This window comes from Choristoneura fumiferana, chromosome 2 (genome assembly GCF_025370935.1).
Source record: "Choristoneura fumiferana chromosome 2, NRCan_CFum_1, whole genome shotgun sequence".
Classification (NCBI taxonomy): Eukaryota; Metazoa; Arthropoda; class Insecta; order Lepidoptera; family Tortricidae; genus Choristoneura; species Choristoneura fumiferana.
Window position 1 is genome coordinate 9947247 of NC_133473.1, and position 19807 is coordinate 9967053.

The 19807-nt window shown below is 37.5% G+C and overlaps 2 protein-coding genes and 2 long non-coding RNA genes across 4 annotated transcripts; 1 reads left to right on the forward strand and 3 right to left on the reverse strand.

The window, feature by feature from the left end:
* Positions 1–1919: 1919 nt before the first annotated feature.
* LOC141442980 (cytochrome b-c1 complex subunit 8-like) lies at positions 1920–5010 on the reverse strand. The gene is made up of 2 exons (XM_074108198.1): positions 4789–5010; positions 1920–2138 (listed from the first exon to the last, which is right to left on the reverse strand). The coding sequence occupies exons 1-2, from the start codon at positions 4940–4942 to the stop codon at positions 1984–1986; spliced, it is 309 nt and encodes a 102-aa protein (XP_073964299.1). The 5' UTR covers positions 4943–5010; the 3' UTR covers positions 1920–1983.
* On the reverse strand, positions 2404–4782 carry LOC141443009 (uncharacterized). Its single transcript, XR_012452999.1, has 2 exons — positions 3762–4782; positions 2404–3038 (listed from the first exon to the last, which is right to left on the reverse strand). It is a non-coding gene; the product is annotated as an uncharacterized lncRNA (long non-coding RNA).
* A 616-nt stretch (positions 5011–5626) lies between the features above and the next one.
* Positions 5627–15178, forward strand: Taldo (transaldolase). Its single transcript, XM_074108166.1, has 7 exons — positions 5627–6024; positions 6882–7005; positions 9404–9511; positions 9897–10028; positions 10458–10583; positions 11126–11351; positions 14191–15178. Exons 1-7 carry the CDS (start codon positions 5928–5930, stop codon positions 14374–14376), a joined length of 999 nt encoding a protein of 332 aa, XP_073964267.1. The 5' UTR covers positions 5627–5927; the 3' UTR covers positions 14377–15178.
* LOC141443015 (uncharacterized) lies at positions 11974–19742 on the reverse strand. The gene is made up of 2 exons (XR_012453002.1): positions 19624–19742; positions 11974–13472 (listed from the first exon to the last, which is right to left on the reverse strand). It is a non-coding gene; the product is annotated as an uncharacterized lncRNA (long non-coding RNA).
* Between the last annotated feature and the right edge of the window lie 65 nt (positions 19743–19807).

Below are 19807 nucleotides of genomic sequence, written 5' to 3' on the forward strand. Positions count from 1 at the left end.
TTTAAAATTAAATTGGCATTTTTTTGAGAAATGCTCAAATATCTGATTACGATTTTATTTCTAGGGCCGGTAAGACGTGTCAGATGCGTGCAGTGCTGCTGCTTAAGTAGCATAGTAGAAATAAGCAACCTGAGATATGTATGCATAGGAAAAATTCGTGTCTAGATTCCTGTCCAGCAGTGGTGTAGGGGTTATAGCACGCAGCACGGAATGATGAGAACCTGGGTTCCATTCCCAGTGCTGGTCTCTTTTTCTGGTTTTTCTGTGCATCCATGTCTGTTTGTATTTACGATATGTGTCAGATGCTTTTGCAAGCTCACTTGTGTTTGGCATATCGTCACTACTGATGAGCAGAATGATCGCACAGGGCTCTGCGCCGGAATGCAGCGAAGAATCTTGCGTCTTATTACGCCGGATATAAAAACATGTAGTTGAAAATACAAACTGAAATATAGATGCACAGAAAAACCAGGAAAATAAGACCATCACTCCCATCATTCCCAGTGATGGTCTTATTTTTCTGGTTTTTCTGTGCATCTATATTTCAGTTTGTATTTTCAATTTAGGTTTTACGGGATAACCGTAAAAGTAAAAATTTGGAATTGAAATAAAAAATACAAAAAGATTCCAAAAAACCAATCTTAAAGGGCAGCACAGAAAGCGGGCGCGGGTCGTGCGCGGGCCCGCGACGGGCGTATTTGCATGGCGGTATATGGACGCCTTCACACAGAACGCGGGGACGGGTCGTGCGTGGGCCCGCGCCCGTCGCCCGTCATGGAGCATACTACCACAATCAAAAGCAGCTACTTAACGAATACATACCTGGCAAAGGATATTTTTATAGCTAGTAGTATTTCCAATAATTACAATGAATATTGTAACCTATTACTAATACACACACACACAAACATCACGCCTGTATCACAGAATATATATAATAGTACTAACGTAACGTATAGAATGGCCACGCTCCGCCCCGCACCGGTTCGAGTTACCCACCCCTCAAGCGCAGATTGCAGCAAAAGCAGTTGAGTCGGGTGCACAACGCGATGCACAGAGTAACGTCGTTTGTTTTTGCAGTAAGTACAAACGTTCGGTACAAATTTTGACGTATACTTACAGTAAAAAAACATGCTATTTTTTTACACCAGTGCACATTTACAGATGTCGAAGCAAAAAAGTACCCAAGTGTCAAGATTCAAGATTAAAACGAATAATTCTCAAAATACCTAAAACAGTACCTACTGAGCTGCTGTCTTAATTTCAAAATCACTTTTTGATAAATATAGCCCCCGATGAATAACTAAATTAATTATCCCCTTTGATTTCATCCAATTTTATCTTGTTACTATTTTTATCATAAATGGGCCATTTTTTATTTTGTTGTCGATATCTTTCTTTTCTCAAATTTCAATGCAATTTGGTGAATTGGTAAAGTTGCTTATTCTGACTATGATAAGCCCAACTTCACACTATACTCCGTTTAATTTAAGGTTTGAATTAACTGTCAAATTGTAACACACGTGTTTCTCGATATTTCGAACACAAATGGACTAAAAATACTACATGTACATAAATGTTAAATATTAGCGTTATTTGCACTATTTATTATGTTTTCAGTATAGAATTTCACACAATTTTAAATAGTTCCGTTGTTCTTTTTACCAATTATATATTTTGGATATTGGATGTAAATGTGATATTTTGTTATTCGGAAAATAAATCTATTTGAGATTTTGATATTTTGGAACTAATGTTTTGACATTGCGTCGTACTAAGAATATGGTATTATGATTGTAGCGATAATTTTGGTTGTAGCGAACTGGTAACACTTGATTGAACCGAATGGTAAGGTTAATTTAAGGAGTTAGTTATTGGAAAATGCGAAATAATAGCATACTTAGTGAAACACAGTGCAGTTGAGTCACATTCAAATTTATTATTAAAATGAAATGAAATCTCTTAGAACATTCTTCAATTCATTCAGCATTTCTTTTTCCCTTCCTTTACAGGTTCTTCAGGTGGCGGTGGCTCTGGATTGGGATCTACCTCATTAGCATAATCTTGTAAATTCTTCCTCTTATTATGATGATAAGCCGATTCTACAGCAGAATACCAGCAATAACCTAATAAGAATGCTGAAAAGGGAAAATGTGATTATAGGCAAAGTAAATCCACGCAGGTGCATTTAACCCCCGACGCAAAAAGAGGGGTGTTATAAAGTTTGACCGCTGTGTGTCTGTGTGTCTGTCTGTCTGTGGCATCGTAGCCCTTAAACGGGTACACCGATTTGAATGCGTTTTTTTTATTTATTTGAAAGCAGGTTTTCTAGCGATGGTTCTTAGACATATTTTATATTGAACTTGACAATGTCGGGGGTTTTCCATCTTTTTGTCGGTTAGGTTATTTATTAATTTTAGTTTTAACCCTGACCCGATGTTTCGTGCCCGATGTTTCTATGGGCGTGTACACGAAAAACAGTGTCGGTATTATCCGGGCCGGTAAATAATGTTAGGACTGAAACCGTAGTCTCCTACGAAATTCGAAATTTTAACCCCCGACGCAAAAAGAGGGGTATTATAAGTTTGAAAAAAATACCGGACCGCCCATACTTCGGTATTTTTGTTATACCGAACACAGTGCTTAAAAATACCCAACTCCTGGCAACACTCCAACCGGTCCGAGAGATATCGTGTGGGTGATATACACCGGATACACCGGATAATACCGGATGGAAATACCGACTCTGTTTTTCGTGAACACGCCCATAGAAGCTCACGTCAGTTTCCATGGGCGTGTACACAAAAATCAGGATCGGTATTTCCATGTCGGTATTATCCGGGCCGGAAAAGAGTGACACCCATATCGCGTCACGTGTCCGTGAGCTGTCTAGTCTGTGCGTTGCTCGAGCGCACGTACTTACTTTGTAGTAGATTGATTTCTGTACATCTTTTTTGTGTTTCGGGTGGATAATTAAAGCCGGCCAAGTACGTCGTGGGACCCCACGCAATCCCGTCCGACCCACCTTCACACTGAGCCTTCACACCAGTGTCACAGAATAAGTTATAGTACAACCAGTGTTAAGGTAGGGAAATGACTTTCCCAGCCTTCATACTGACCTATTTTAAAATAATCAGTGTGACGGTGGATCATACATATGAGTAGGTACAGTGTTAACGTTGAGTAACCAGGCAACGGTTTACCTTTCGGACTGTTGGGCCCACTGCTAGGTTCCACTTATTTATATAAATATTATATTTTAATTCAAATCATTTATTCAGTAAATAGGCCGCAATGGGCACTTTTACACGTTCTTTTTTTAACTTCCAGCACTTACAAAATAACATTAATACAAAAATAGGTAGGTTAGGTTAGTTAGGTAATTTCAGTTGCCTGAAGGGCAAAATACCCAGAAAAAGCCGAAAAGCAAAGCCATCGAAAAGCAGTTGGACAAACTATATTTGGACCACGGGTACGTCACGGTATTCATCTGAAGAGGTTCCCAACCTTCACACTGATGTGTCAGGTTTCCCATCCTTACTACTAGTATATAATATCGTAATTTAAGATTGTTTTTGGAGTCTTTTTGTATTTCTTATTTCAACTCAAATTTTGTTACTTTTACGGTCATCCCGTGTCCCGTAAAACCCATTTATCTTCTTTCATACTAGTGTTGGCTGGTAAAATAATTTCCCTACCTTAACACTGGTGTGAAGGTGGGTCGGACGGGCACGCAATGTAGGGAACTATTAATTAGGTACCTCGCACAGGAATTATCACGCTAACACACACGAGTAATATTTACCACGACGTTTCGGCAACATTACAGTGGCCGTGGTCACGAGTAGACTGAAGTGTGGGGTGTCAAGTCTACCTAGCAGCGCGAGTCCTTCGAACTACCCGCACTTGATCACAAATAGTACCGGCACTCGTATCACGAACTACCCGCACTTGGTCATTTTTATTTGTCACCCCATCACAGCGACACACAACACTAACAACGTCCGATCGTCAATTTCAACTTCAACTTCAACTTTTTGCTTAATGGCAACCGGTCGCTTTAGGTTAGCAACCATTACTGCCAATGACACCTGACAGCAGCAAAGTATACATGTGTCTGACCGGTTATTAAAGGTTTTTCTAAACGGGGGTTGTATTTTAGTAGCGAGTTTGTTGCGTACCTGGAATAGACATACACATACACCGTCCGATCGTCCCTCAGAACATTAATCCCGACGCCGACACTTATTTATAACCATTGAGCGTAATAATAACTCAATGTTTATAACTGGATTCCACGTAGATGAAAGCTTATAACTATCGTCCCGGTTGAAATTTTTATGCTTTTTTATTTCAACTGTGCGTGCGTGCTGTGTGTGCGTGGTATTTTGACTATGAGTGAAAATCACGAAAGTTTAAGACATTATATTAGGTACCTACCTACTCGTTAACTTGACATAGATACATAAATAGTTACGCTTGAAAAACCACCCTCCTCCGAGCAGTCGGGTACGGGTACACGTACACATTATGTTTCCCTACTTCCCTTGATCTCGCTATGATATGACATACGAATTTACCGATTATCCATCTTTTTTTTTAGTTTTCATATACTTTGTAAAAGGTTCTAAGGGGAAAAAATCAAGAAATTGCGCAGACAGAACATTTAAGGAAGTCTAGTTACTCGTTTGAGCGTGCAACTGTATGTAGATACTTACATAAGTAGCTAGTGTAACTAGTTTTTAGTTCTACTTTTTTTTCGGCCTGAGTACCTAATACAATACTTACGTGGCAACCAGTAAAGTATTGTCGCCGTAGTTCTTGGAAAGATGTTGAACAGACCATGTGTAAATGCTCCAGCAAATGGTTTTTGCTCATGAGGAGACAACTTGTAGTAAACTATTCCACGAATGAAGGCCAATTCACCGAAATGTTTTCCCATTTTAATTTATTTAAAACTTAAAAACGTTAGCTTCTATAAGTGGACGTCAAAATATTCATACAAATTTTATTTTTAAGAAGAAATAAAATAAACAGTAGAAGACATCCAAAGAGGTTTGTCTTTATAAAATTACTAGCTTATGCCCGCGACTTCGTCTGCGCGGATCCATGTTATTGCGCGGTGGCGCCCTCTACTGGAATAAAAGGTGTCCGATGTTGATCCTTATCCTTGGGGTTCAAATCAAAATACCCTAAGCAATAATGCTTCGGATTATCACGTTGTATATTATTGCGCGTACATTCCGAGTTGGACTCCCTGGGCGTGTACACGAAATATCGGGCCGGTATTTCCATGTTGGTATTGTCCGTGTCGGTAAATAGTGTAGCTTACATGACGTACAGCGGCTACTACGAAAATCGAAGTTCGTGTCGTTCCGTCCGTCCCTCGACGCTTATACTATTTAATACGAGAGTAAGAGGGACGGTACGATACTAACTTCGGGTTTCGAGTCACAGCAGGCTACTCCGAAACTCGAAACTCGAAGTTCGTGTCGTGCGGTCTCTCTCGCTCTCGTATTAAATAGTATAAGTGTCAGAGGGACCGCACGACACGAACATCGAGTTTCGAGTTTCGGAGTAGCCCTGCAGACTACTACTTATGTTTCGATTTGAGTAGCCCCAGCGTGTTGTGGAAGGAAACTTGGATGGATGGAGTGATAAAAACAAGATAAAAAATACCGGTTGAAGGTTGAAGGCAGGCAAGCGATTGTCGATCGATGTCGTGTCGCGTCTACGAATAAATATTTATTCGTAGTGTCGCGTCGATTCGATGCGTTGCGTTTAGCGTGCGTGAGCAAGCAGGCAGGCAGGGTCACCTTCAAGCGGTTGTGGACTTACTTAGGTTATATTTGTTTTAAGAGTGGTATTTGGTGCGGTACCTAATTACACTACTTACATATAACAATCACTTCAAGTTAAAAGTTAGTATGAGCGGTGAACCTCAAGCGAAGCGCACCAAAATGAGCGCCCTCGATCAACTAAAACAAGAGTCCACGGTCGTCGCCGACACCGGGGACTTTGAAGGTTAGCGTTAGAATTAAGCATTTGACCAATTTATGCATTATGCACGATACAAGGAATTTGTTATGATTATTTCATTATGATTTTTATCGTTATTAGAGGATTTTAGAATGCAAAGCACATAAGCATTCTGAAATGGTGGAATATTCAAATGATTGGATGATTTGGATTGATTTGTTGTTATAGTTGTTAGACTGCTTAGCTTAGCATAGCTTTTCCTTGTACAAGGGTTTTTCACTGTTTTATATTATATGCTCTATTGGAGGCTCAGAAGGGAGACGGGTCTTTAGTGAGAGGACCTTTATGATAAGAAGGATTGAGTTGTGTTGTGACCTCTAAACCTTAGCCTCTTACAATTTCAAATGAAATGGATATCTTTTAAATTTCCAGTCCCATGTTATGCCATGTGGATTGCAAGTTTGTTTTGTATGGTTTCCAACAAGCAAACAATTAAAATAGCAACTATTTAAAAAAAAAATTGGTCTCAAGGTGATTTTCCACTGGCGAGGCGAGACTAGACGGGAAATGAAAATTGTTCGCAGCGGGTGCGAGAGAATGCATACAAATTTCAATTCTCGCCTCGTCTTTTCTCATTATTCTCATCTCATCCCGCCAGTGGAAAATCACCATCATACACTTAATTAAGCAATGGATAGATTTTGACACTGAAACATGTCCAAATAGTATACTACTACTTCAAGTCTCATGTATTTATATTGCAATCATACCATTTCACCTTGTAAAATTCTTATGTGCGGTATAGCAGAGTTCTTCAATATATGCAACAGGATACCAATAGAAGTTGAAACATTTGTAAAACTTACTTAATTAAGTAGATACAAAGTGTTTTTTTTTTGTAGCCATGAAGGCTTACAAGCCCACGGATGCCACCACCAACCCAAGCTTGATCCTGTCAGCAGCTGGTATGGAACAGTACCAGCATCTACTGGACAAAGCCATTAAGCATGGCAAGGAATCTGGAAGGTAATTTATTAACATGACTTGCAAAAACCATGTTAAAAAACAACCTTGGAGTAATCCCTGTAAAATTATAATAAGTTTTCAGTCTAGTTATTAAAATTATAACAAATAGACAAAGGTCAGACAAATACACAATCAGTCAAATAATCCACCCCGCGTCATACCTGGTGCAAAGGTGCCTAATACACTCACCACATTGCCGCATTGAACCGAGATAGACAACCTTTGCACCAGAAACGACCCAGAGCGGGGGTCAAGACCTCTCTCACGAAGACGGCACCCCACTTCATTCAGTTATATATATTGATCTGTTGTCATCTATACTAATCTATACTAATATTATAAAGAGGAAAACTTTGGATTTTTGGATGTTTGTTATTGTTATATATGTGAAATGTGGGTAGACAGAAAAACCAGTCTGCTATCTGCTTTCTGCCAGCTTATGTGCTCAGCATCCGATTATCGTAAGTTATAATAGTTATGAATAAACTCAAAACTACTGGACCGATTTAAAAAATTCTTTCACTTAGAATGCTGTTATTCCTAAAATTTTTTTTTTCTGTTTTATGCGGTTTGCGCATACGCCACAGACGCGTAAAGGTAAGGAAACAAAATCAATAGAAAATACGGGATTTTGGAATACGGAATACAGAATTAAACAGGAGAAGATTACGTAGGATTAAAGCAAAAGAAATAAAGATATTTACATAGGTACACATGATAAATTAAATTTAGTGAGGAGTACATATTAAAATTTTAATATCATTATTATTTATTAATATGTTCAATAAGTTATATATAGTTATGTCATTAGAGGCTAAAAGGACAGAGATGGACGTAGGTAATGGGACTTTGTAGGATATAAGCTGTTCATAAAGGAAGGAGTTGTCATGGAGAGGACATGAGAGAAATATATGACTAGTGTCATATATTTCTCTCATGTCACATGTACACTCACAAACATTAGACTCAACCAGTTTAAATTTAGCAAGGTTGGCCGCCTTAGGCTATATTTATTAACAGAATAAATTAGGGTTCTGTACTAAAACTACAATAATGTAACTCAGTGTAAAAAAAAGTTGCCATAAAACATCTTTCATCCCATGCGTTGTAGAAACTATTGATTATATAGAACAAAAAAAATGTTTTACAATATTAAAGAATACATCAAGATCTACAAATAACTTCACGATACCATAATGTCAAACTATTGTAGTTATGTCACTATAGCTATTTTTTTACATTTTAAAAGTTGACAGAAATGACGACTAAAGTCAGACCATGTACCTTACCATGTACCATACCTTTGTGATAGGTAATCCATTTCCAAATAAAAAAAATATATTCAAGACGTTTTCAATACCTGTAGATTACTTTTTGAATTACTCAAATCGGACATTCCATTCAAAAGATTTACGAAATAAAAAATATCAATCTAACCAAAAAATGCATTTACGTTGACGCGCCCCGGCTTCGTGCGTGTCGGGTGTAGTTTTTGGGAAATTAAGCTGAAAAATGTGTGTGATGATTATAGACCTTTTTTATAGTTCTGTGCCCAAAGGGTAATAAAAACGGGACCCTATTACTACGACTCCACTGTCCGTCTGTCTGTTTGTCACTACACTAGGCAGTATCTCATGAATCGTGATCTAGACACTTGAAACTTTCACAGATGGTGTATTTCTACTGCCGCTATAACAACAAATACTAAAAACAGAACAAAATAAATGTTTAAGGGGGCTCCCACACAACAAACGTTTTTTTTTGCTCGATATTAATAACGGCATATATACCTATTTATTTGTATAAAGAAATTAAAATAAAACAAATATTTAAGGTGGGCTCCCATACAGCAAACGTGTTTTTTTTGCCGTTTTATGCTAATGTCTAATGTTGTATAGGTATGGAACCGTCGTACGTGAGTCCGACTCGCACTTGGCCGTTTTTTTACTTTTTTCCGTGCGAAGCCGGGGCGAGTCGCTAGTTTTTAATAAAGATATTTTTGCTAAATGTAGCTTTATAATCTTATCTTGTTATAAACTTTTTTAGATCACAGCTTCAAATATAAAATCTGTTAAGTAATTAATTTGTTAAATAGACTAAACTGTTGAGTTATTAATTGTATGAAAAAATTTTGACGACCAGATGGCCTAGTGGTTAGAGAACCTGGCTACGAAGCTTGAGGTCCTGGGTTCGATTCCCGTGTCGGGGCAGATATTTGTATAAAAAATATGAATGTTTGTTCTCGGGTCTTGGATGTTTACTATGTATTTAAGTATGTATCTATCTATATAATTATATTTATCCATTGCTTAGTACCCATAACACAAGCTTTGCTAAGCTTACTTTGGGACTAGGTCAATTGGTGTGAATTGTGCCGTGATATTTATTTAATTTGTAGCACTATTGAAGAGCAAGTGAGCGAGACGTTGGACATGCTGAGTGTGCTGTTTGGGTGCGAAATTTTGAAAATCATACCCGGGAGAGTGTCTGTCGAAGTAGATGCGAGGTACAAAATTATTTACACATTAGAATTTATTTTTAAATATATTTTAACTGTGGATTCTTATATATCTTGGATGTACTGATTGAATCACCAAATATAACCAATTTCAAATAAGTTTAATTAAGCAAGCACCAGGCATCAAGCTTGCTGTTTTTTTTTTTTTTAATGGCTCCCTTGCTGAAGCTTGCTGTGTTGTGTGTCTAAACTAAATAAGTTTATAATTTGTCCACTTTTTCCCTTAACAAGTAAGAGCTGTAGAATACACCAATGTTTTAAGTGTCAGCATAATGAATAATGGGCATACATCACAATTATACCATATGACTAGCAAATATACAAAACTCTCAGGTGGTTTTCCTGTATTAATCACCTCTATCATGTTTTCCAGACTGTCGTTCGACAAGGATGCCAGTATTGCCAAGGCAATTAAGTTTATTAACACCTTTGCTGAGTATGGAATCAAGAAGGAGAGGATTCTCATCAAACTGGCTTCCACATGGGAGGGCATTCAAGCTGCAAAGTAAGTAATATTTTGTTATACAAGTTGGTTATTTTCTAATCGTTCTTTTACGCAATATAATTTCATTCAGATTAGATGTAACTGGAGCATGTAATGTAATCTTTTTAATTTATTGTGAAACAATGCATGTTCTGTATGGAAATATTATTAGAAGTAAATCCCTTTAACGCATTCACTGCCACCTGACTTCCACTGGTGCCACTGATGCATGTGTGCGTTCAAAATGTATGAATAATTATGACAGCGGCACTGGGCGAAGTTCCGAAAACGCATTTGTGCGTCGGTGGCAGTGAATGCATTAACAAGTACAGTTAAATTTAATGAAATGAAAACATGACATGATATTTAGAACTCTTGTTCTTACGTATGCGACCTATAATAGTATTATTAATATTACCTCTATTATAAGACAGAAAACCACTTTTGCAGGGAACTGGAAAAGAAACATGGCATCCACTGCAACCTGACTCTACTGTTTTCGCTGCACCAAGCTATTGCGTGCGCGGAGGCTAATGTTACATTAATTTCGCCGTTCGTCGGAAGAATCTTAGACTGGTAAGTGAGAAAATATTTCAAGGTTACACAATTATAATTTATCCATAGTACTTAGTACTATTTTTATTTATCAACGTAAGCAAAGCATTATTCTTCTAGGAAACATAATGTAGGTATCAAACATTGTCAAAATAACAAACATCTTTTATTTTTATACCTATAAAGAGTATCGTGACTAACTGACGTTGATAGTTTTCTGAAACCCAATCGCTCATACATAATCATTGTAACCTGATACGAATTCTTTCCAACAATTTTAAGTTAGAGCTGCAGCTGTTTTATGAGGACTTTGGATAGATATGCCGCGTGTACATTTCAAGGTTATGGATATGGTTCTTATGCCGAAACATTAACAGGCATGAACTTATTTCTAACATACTATAATGGGAACTATAATGAGTCTGAACAGGGGCTGTTATTTTGGTTCTCAGATGCTCTACTGTATTTTGTTAGATTAAACAGAGGCTGCATCATATATTTTTGTCACGTAAAATATCAAAAACATTTCAGATAATCTTTGAACAGTCGTATTTCTAATGTAGGTATGTGGAACACACAAAGAAGACATATGAAGCCAAAGAAGATCCCGGTGTGCTCTCAGTGACGCGCGTCTACAACTACTACAAAAAGTTCGGATACAAGACGCAGGTGATGGGTGCTTCGTTCAGGAACACGGGCGAGATCCGCGAACTCGCCGGCTGCGATCTGCTCACCATAAGCCCCAAGTTGCTGCAAGAGCTGGCTGCTAGCGACCAGCCGCTCAAGAGGGTAAGAATACATTCACATAAACATGTAACACAGTCAGTGCCAATAACCTGACAATCAGAGGCCGTCAGAACGGCAATTTGTGAGACAATTCTCACAGATTTTGAATCAATCGCTTCCACCACTTCTTTCTATCAAAAGGCACATATAAGATTAAGGTATATATAAGAAATAATAGAAAGAGTTGGTGAATGCGATCACGAGCGTCAAAGCGTTAGACAATTAGTCCTCGGGTTCTCTGTTGATAGGCAGTACCTATTTGTTACAAAGCTGAAAAACGCTGCCCCTGGTTACGAGCGTAGTCCATAACGATATGTGGTCATACATGTGTTAATGGTATAACTGATGCTGATATTATGAGGGAAAATCAAAATAAATGTACTGTAATGAAATTGCTATTTAATTGAAATTGTAACGAAACTCAGAAAATTACAATACAATACAATACAAATATTCTTTATTGCACACCACAAATCAGTACAAAAAATCTATATATTACACATACATTGATAATAAATTTGTATTTAAACTAAGCAGTTTTGTAAAAAAACAACAACAAACAACAAATTATTTGAGTTTGTCATATTTTTTTTCAATTTCATTCTATTGTTATTATGGTTCAGCCTTTAAGAACGCGCAGAGACTAACAATGGAACTTGTCAGTTATTACATTACTACGTCGTACTTACGTCAAAGTGTGCAGCCAGTTGTTGAGCCCTAGCCACTGTTCGTAATTTGGCCGTGTAATGCCGTGTGTGATTTTTGACTGCTGTAGTCCGAGTATTAGTATTATTTGCCTAAATTATGAACAGTAATAGGCGGCTTATCATTCACATGGTGTAACCACATGAAATTATGTACATAATGTTTAATGACTGTTTATTCCAGTTGTGTAACTTTGCCCACGAATTCGCCCCCATTGTGGAATTCCTTATCCCGCGGAAATTTTACAAAATACGTACTTATATGCCTTGGCCAAATTGCATAACAAAATACAAGCTAAAATAGTATTAGCGATTTTGTATTGAAATTCACTATTGGGCCCTTTATCTATATCATAAAGGAAACCTCTTAGCAAAACCAGTTTTACAGCTCAGCTTGAACTTTAATCTCTGTAGTAAGTAACTCATAAAGCGCATGGAAAAAACATTTAACATACATAACGAGTATACTGTGTGCAAACCACAGTAACGTAACTAGTGAGAAACTTGTATTGATACGTAAATGTATCACTATTATGATGCCAAGTTTGATTTTTCAAATCAAATCAAAATCAAAATAATTTATTTTCGGATAACTGAGTAGATCCAAGTATTGTTAGTGTATACAATATTCTTATAAGACTATGGTAGTAAGCAGATAAGATATATTATTATTACATTAAATCAAATTACATTAATTTCCATGACATTCATGTACATACACTGCCTAATAAATTAAATTCTGTTTCATTTCAAATTAACACATCACATTCAATTAAATTAAACTGTCTATCTATGTCAAACCAAATAAATTCAATTTAATTAAATCAGTCACATTTCATTACATTATAAATAACATAAGTTTATTTCAGGATCTGAGGCCGTATTTCCTAACGTTTCTGGCGATCGCGAGCGGCAGAAACGTTAGGCAATACGGCCTCTGGTCCCGTGTATATCATGTCAGTTAAATTCTTATAATAACATTACTCATCTAATTGCAATATTGAAATAGAATTGCATACATTTTTAGACAACGCAAACACTGGTATTGGTTGAAATTATGACTACGATTTTTTTAATAGCCCTGACACATAATTTGGATTCAACTCCGAACGACTAGCGAGAAAATAGCGTTTGTGCCTGCGACGTTAGCATAGTTTTCAATTTGGGTTCTGTAGTCTTAACTTTTTTAATGTTTTTTTTTTCTTTCTTTCTTCGACTGATGTATGCAATTATAAAAGAAAAAAAATATACAGGGTTCTATATTTTTTATTTTATCATCTCTACATCTGTACCTATGTTTGACAAATAAACTATTCTTATTCTTATTCTTATTCAAGAAAACCTTTTGTGCCATGCATGCCCGTCCGTCTGTCTGCGACTGTTCCCTCCCTCTAGTTCCTAAACCGTTGGTTTTAAAAATCTGAAAAAAATAATGAATTTTACTAAAAATGGTATAAGTATATAAAGAATTAAAAATGGAACACTAACACAATATAATAATTAATGTAACTAAAAATGGTATATATAAAGAATTAAAAATGGAACACTATCACAGCTTAGTAGGCTATATAATTTAACGAATAATAATCGATCTCAACACAATATTGAATATTTGCCGCATTACGGAGCCCTAACTACACTGCGCTTGGCCCGGCAGGATCTTGGCCGGTTTTTCTCTTTGGCGTCGCTTTTTATTTTTCCCTCTGGAATATGTGACATATATTATTTAGCTCACATAGCGACAAAGTTGTAACAATTAAGTAATCACGTTTATTATTTTATTGGTAAATAATAAATAAATATCACGGGACAATTCACACCAATTGACCTAGTCCCAATTCCCAAAATAAGCTTAGCAAAGCTTGTGTTATGGGTACTAAGCAACGGATAAATATAATTATATAGATAGATACATACTTAACTACATATTAAACACCCAAGACCCGAGAACAAACATTCGTATTTTTCATACAAATATCTGCCCCGACACGGGAATCGAACCCGGGACCTCAAGCTTCGTCAGGTCAGGTTCTCTAACCACTAGGCCATCTGGTCGTCTCAATTGGTGCTACTAAAAACCATAAAACTACTTAATATGTATATCATTTCCATTATCATAATCAAATCATTTTTGACAGGTCCTCGACCCTAAGGTGGCAGAGCAGAGCGACATCGAAAAGGTGTCCCTCACGGAGGCCCAGTTCCGCTGGCACATGAACGAGGATCAAATGGCCACCGACAAACTCTCTGACGGCATCAGGAAGTTCGCCGCTGATACCAGGAAGCTAGAGTCTCTCATCAAAACTCTGCTCGCTAAGAAGTAGGGGTTTACTTGAGGAATTTTTCGCTGAGCTTGTGCACTTTTGGTTACGTTCTAGCTAGATTAAAATTAAAGCTAATGAAGCGATTGCACGGCACCATTTGTGTCGTATTCGCCGTATACTGTTGATATGTTAGTGTAATCAATCAGTAATCACTAATCACGCCAGTCAGTCGCGTAAGACCAAGCATTGGTTATAAATGTGTGAAGAGTGCAGTTGAAGCTTTGTGATAAGGCGAGCATTTATCTGTTGAATCTGTTTGAAATAAAACTGATTTGTAGTCGCGACATTAGGTTTGAATTTGTAAGGCAACGAAAGGTGAAAACAAGCCAGTATGAAAGTCACTCCTAATTTCAAACATTGTCTAAAGATAAGATAATGTTTTCAGTTTGTTGTCATGTTGCTAAACATGTAATTTATGTACAGATCTATTGAATAATGTGTTGCCAACGTGTTTTGTCGAATAAGTTCGTATTTATAGTGCTTCCTCAATTAGCTTCAGTAAACTTCAGTAAGCTGGTTGAGAAAGCAACATAAATATGAACTTTTCCGACAAAATACAATGGCAAAACATTATTCACTACATCTGTATGAGGTGTTTTGACTCTGTTTATGAATTTTGAATTCCTTTTATACCTGTTATTGTAAGAATAACCTTTTATATTGTTTATGTTCTTGAAACGATTGTTACATATTATAAGTACAAAATTAATATGGGGCCACAAAAAGTTAAATATACATTCCTGTATTTTATGATATCTATTATTGGGTAGTTGCTTGCATTAAATCTGGTGATATACAACGATTATGTCTTTCATTTTTGATTCATGAAAATTTTCTACTGTTGTGATTAAATTACACCGCAGTCATATAATCTTATGTTACTTGACAAGGTGAAAGACCAGTCGCTAAAATGGTATTTTCTTTTTGAACATGAAACTACCGTGAGACTCACTCATATTAAATATAATGACCCGGATAACTCGATTTAAGACGCGAGTTATCCGGGTCATTATATTTAATATGGTATTTTCTTGCCGGATGTCAGAACCGAGACTTCTTCAGGTGCCCTGAACGCATAAGTGCGCGTGCGTTCAAAAGGCTGCAAAATTTGTGTAATAAATTGTTAATAAATTTGTGCAGGCGCTGTCATGCCGTAGGTATTTTTCCGTACTGTATTTATTATTAAGATACTTACAATTAATTACTGTTACAACACAAAATAATCAGATGTTTGTGCATTCGTGTGTATGATGGCTAGGTGCTCCTCTTATCCCTGGTAGATTCAGCGATAACGAGTCGAGTCAAATGTTATCTGTAAGTGATAGGTTATTGTGGGTATCGACTAAGTACATAGATACATAATATGTTATGTATTTAGTTTTTTTTACATAAAAATTATAGAAATAATTCTGAATAATGAGTGAAAAACTACCGCAATTTGCCTAGGTATGGCTAACTTTTGCTACTAATGGAATATTTACATTAGGTGCCTAACTAAATGACCTACCGATCTTTTAGACCCATTGTGTGCTCTGATTAGCAGAATTGAATTAGAGCTTTCAAATTATGAAAGGCTAGAAACTCGATTACCTACAGCCAGAACACAATGATAGCCGAAGGCTCTACTAATATTATAAATGCAAAAGTTTGCGTGCGTATGCATGCGTGTTTGTTAGTCTTTCACGCTAAAACGGCTTGACGGCTTTGGATGATATTTAGTAAGTGTATAGGTATAGACTTCTGTGTAAGTAGATTAACACAGGCTACTTTTATCCCGATATTTCCACGGGATTCATGTAATATCCCAAAATCTTTTCGCTTTCTTCGTACCTACACATCGATTTAGAATGCCCTAAATTGATGTACCTACAACGTAACTGATTTGTGATTTTCCATAGAAATTTAGTAAAATTCGAGTGCCAGACTTAATGGTGGGCGAGCGAAATCACGGGTGAAAGTTAGTTTATATGTCATTAATTAGAAGTTCGTTATGCACTATCCTTAGTAGGTAAGTAGGTTATGGTGTGCATAGAATGGAGTGCATATTAAGCTAAGAGGAAGTAAATATTAAGACTACGGTGCACTTCTCTGAATCAATACGGTGTTCCAGTTCCAATGGCCTTGAGTAATAGACAGCTGCACGTGTTTTGTGGCTGCACTGTGGTAAGGTAACAGGTTGAATACCTAAATGTTTTGTGGGTGGACCTTGTGTATGGGCCTTAGTAAGATTATGGATTGTAATCTCTAATTCTACCACCATGCAGCAGCACATGCACTAGCGCTCCGCAGTGCCGGATCTACGAAATTTTCGAACCTAGCCTAATACTTGTACTATTATCTCTATTCTGTGCCTAAAGTGAATTTGGGTACCCTTGCTTCCAGGTATTTACAACATGTTGCCCTTACTTATGGCGCCCCCCAACTTGCTTGCCCCCGGACTTGCCCCAACATTCAGAACTAAGTAGTTTTCGGCGAAAAGAGTAAGACAGCAGCTGAAATTGCTGGAAATAGAAGTAAGTACCTACCTAGGTAGGGAATGGTAGCTATTCAGTCTGGCAACGCATCTGCAGGGTTTAGACGTTGCGGGTGTCCCATAGGTAGTCCTGCTCAGTTACCATCATGTGACTCACTTTCTGCCATAATGTCTAGCTTGGTTGTAATGTACTAAGTGTAAAGATCATACACATTCATTCATTTACCGTCCCCCATATAAGAGTTTTCCATAAAATAGCAAACAGGGCCCTTGCGCAGAGCGACCCCCATCTTCATGGTGGCCTCAAATGTCAGATGCTCGTTTACTCGAAATTAATATGTTTTTGCTGTCAATCACTTTCTTTCACAATTCACTTTGATACTTTCCAACGGAGCTCCACAAGTCGTCGTTGGTGCCCAAGGATCATGGATCCATCCATGGTTTGCTCTAAGACGGAACTATCGTAGGTTTATTTTAGGAAAGACATAATAGGTCTAGGTAACCCATATTCAGTAATTTAAATCAATCAATTATTTATAGTCATAATTTTCCCACTAATCCTATCCTACTTATATAATACTAGCGACCCGCCCCGGCTTCGCACGGGCAAAATAAAAAAAAACCGGCCAAGTGCGATAGTTTTGCCTCCTGAACATGGGAAAATATTTATTATAATTTATTTCTCCAAATATTTATTATAATCAATTTGCCAACACTACCACAGAATAGATATGATTCCTTTGCCTTCTTCACCAGAAAAAGGAGCTCTCATAATTTTGACAACTTCTACGTCAGATTTACGTGATATTTTTTTTTAATAGAGACTAGACAAAAGTAATGGATCTATTGTGTGGTAGTTTCGGAGTTAAGTCCTTTTAGAATAAGCACATTAAAATTATTTTTTTGTAAATTCATTAATAATCGTAGCGAATTTTTAAAAATATCAGCGTCTTTCTCTTTCCAATCAGAATACAGAGAACGAATCAAATTATAGTCTTAGAAATATTATATCTTGTCAATTCTAATGCGGGCGGGCGAAGCCGCGGGTTAAGGCTAGTAATAATATATTAAATGCGATAGTTTGTTGGTTTGTTTGTTTATTTGTTTGTAACTTCATCACGTCTAAACCACTGAACCGATTTATATAAAATTCTATATACAGATAGTTCGAGTCCCGGAGAAGGACATAGGATAGTTTTTATCCCGGAAAATCGCATAGTTCTCGCAGGATAGCGATAACGGAATTCTACGCGGATGGAGTCGCGGGTAACGGCTAGTATCTACATAAATGAGCTGCTAGTAGCTATCATATTTACTTAATGAACACAGGATCTCATTATTAGAAAGTTACATTCAGCAGCTACCAGCAGCGTGGAGTTAACATTTTCGTCAGGCAGGTGAGGGGTAGTATGTCTTGATGTAATTTCTCGGAGTGTATGTAGGTACGACTACACAAGCTTTCTCATACTTGTCACTGCAGTCGTGGAAAAAAATTTAGGCATCCTGGTAGGAGGAATTAAGTTGTTATGACGCCACGCTACTGTGAGCTAGTGAAGTTATTGTATCAAGAATATTATGGGGTTGATTAAATAAACAAATCAAGCCCTGGACTTCTCGGAAGTTACACATGGACTGGAGTTTTTTTTAAATATCTTTGTTTATTTAAGAATTTTGATTATGACACGGGCTGTTGTTACTTTTCCCACAAACGTTTGGCTAATCGTATATATTTTAAGCAAAAGTTTAGTTTCCAAACTTTCGACAAACGCCCGCGCCTCTGTTACGGGCTTGAATAGAAATTAAAGCCATAGGTTTACCTACAATGGTTAGATAGAATCGTGCTTTCCTTCATAATGTGCCTTTACAACTGCGTAAGGCAGAAAGAGATGCCCTAAGCGATAAAGCGACTTGCAGTCACTATATAGTGCTAGCAGTCAAGAGCATGGTAAGATTTCATTGTAATAAATGGTGCCAAGTAGAAAAAGGTTTCTCTTTACTACCTAGAGTTTTAGTCAAAATACCACAAACGGGACTTATCTCGTGTGTTAGCGTGATAAGTCCCGTTTGTAGTATTTTGACTATGAGTGAGTTTTGTTAAAAAAATATTTCATTTTGAACGATAGCGATTTTTAACAGGACAAGACGTAGATTTCAACTAATATATTATGATGGTCTGGTCAATCTGTACCTACGTCTTCGCTCGCCTTTAAAGAAGCCCACATTTACCCACGTGTTTAAATAAAATCCTATACCTAGGTATCTTAAAAAACAAGAGCACGTAACTTAAAACCTACTAACAAACGAAATAGATAAGTGTGGACGAATAGCTTTTGAAGCCGTGGTGGCCTAGTGGTTTGACCTGTCGCCTCTCAAGCAGAGGGTCGTGGGTTCGAACCTCGGCTCGCACCTCTGAGTTTTTCGAAATTCATGTGCGGAATTACATTTGAAATTAACCATGAACTTTGCGGTGAAGGAAAACATCGTGAGGAAACCTGCACAAACCTGCGAAGCAATTCAATGGTGCGTGCGAAGTTCCCAATCCGCACTGGGCCCGCGTGGGAACTATGGCCCAAGCCCTCTTGATCTGAGAGGAGGCCTGTGCCCAGCAGTGGGACGTATATAGGCTGGGATGATGATGATGAATAGCTTTTAATCAGTATTTTACTGCCCCTTTCCTTAAACCCTCTAGACGTGAGAAACAAAAAATGTACACCTACCTACTTATAAGTGTAGTTCCTAACGCTTGCATCCGCTTAACTTTACCTCGCATTTACCTGCACATTTAATCGCACCGGTTTCTAGGCTGAATAGTAAATAGGTGACAGAAATTAGGCCACGGTGTGTTATGCACGGCGACTGCGTCTCGGCTTTTTGCGTGAGAGACTTCTCCGTAGTGTCGGCGGGAGCGGCGGTCGAACGGCAGTGTAGCGAAGGACCAAACGGACCGTTTTTCACGTG

Bases quoted from the DNA above. Each gene is read 5' to 3' on its own strand.
- Taldo (XM_074108166.1), top strand. From the start codon at position 5,928: ATGAGCGGTGAACCTCAAGCGAAGCGCACCAAAATGAGCGCCCTCGAT. The intron at 6,025-6,881 runs GTTAGCGTTAGA...TTTTTTTTGTAG, and splicing joins CGACACCGGGGACTTTGAAG to CCATGAAGGCTTACAAGCCC. The intron at 11,352-14,190 runs GTAAGAATACAT...CATTTTTGACAG, and splicing joins GCGACCAGCCGCTCAAGAGG to GTCCTCGACCCTAAGGTGGC.
- LOC141442980 (XM_074108198.1), bottom strand. From the start codon at position 4,942: ATGGGAAAACATTTCGGTGAATTGGCCTTCATTCGTGGAATAGTTTAC. The intron at 2,139-4,788 runs GTAAGTATTGTA...TTCCCTTTTCAG, and splicing joins AATACTTTACTGGTTGCCAC to CATTCTTATTAGGTTATTGC.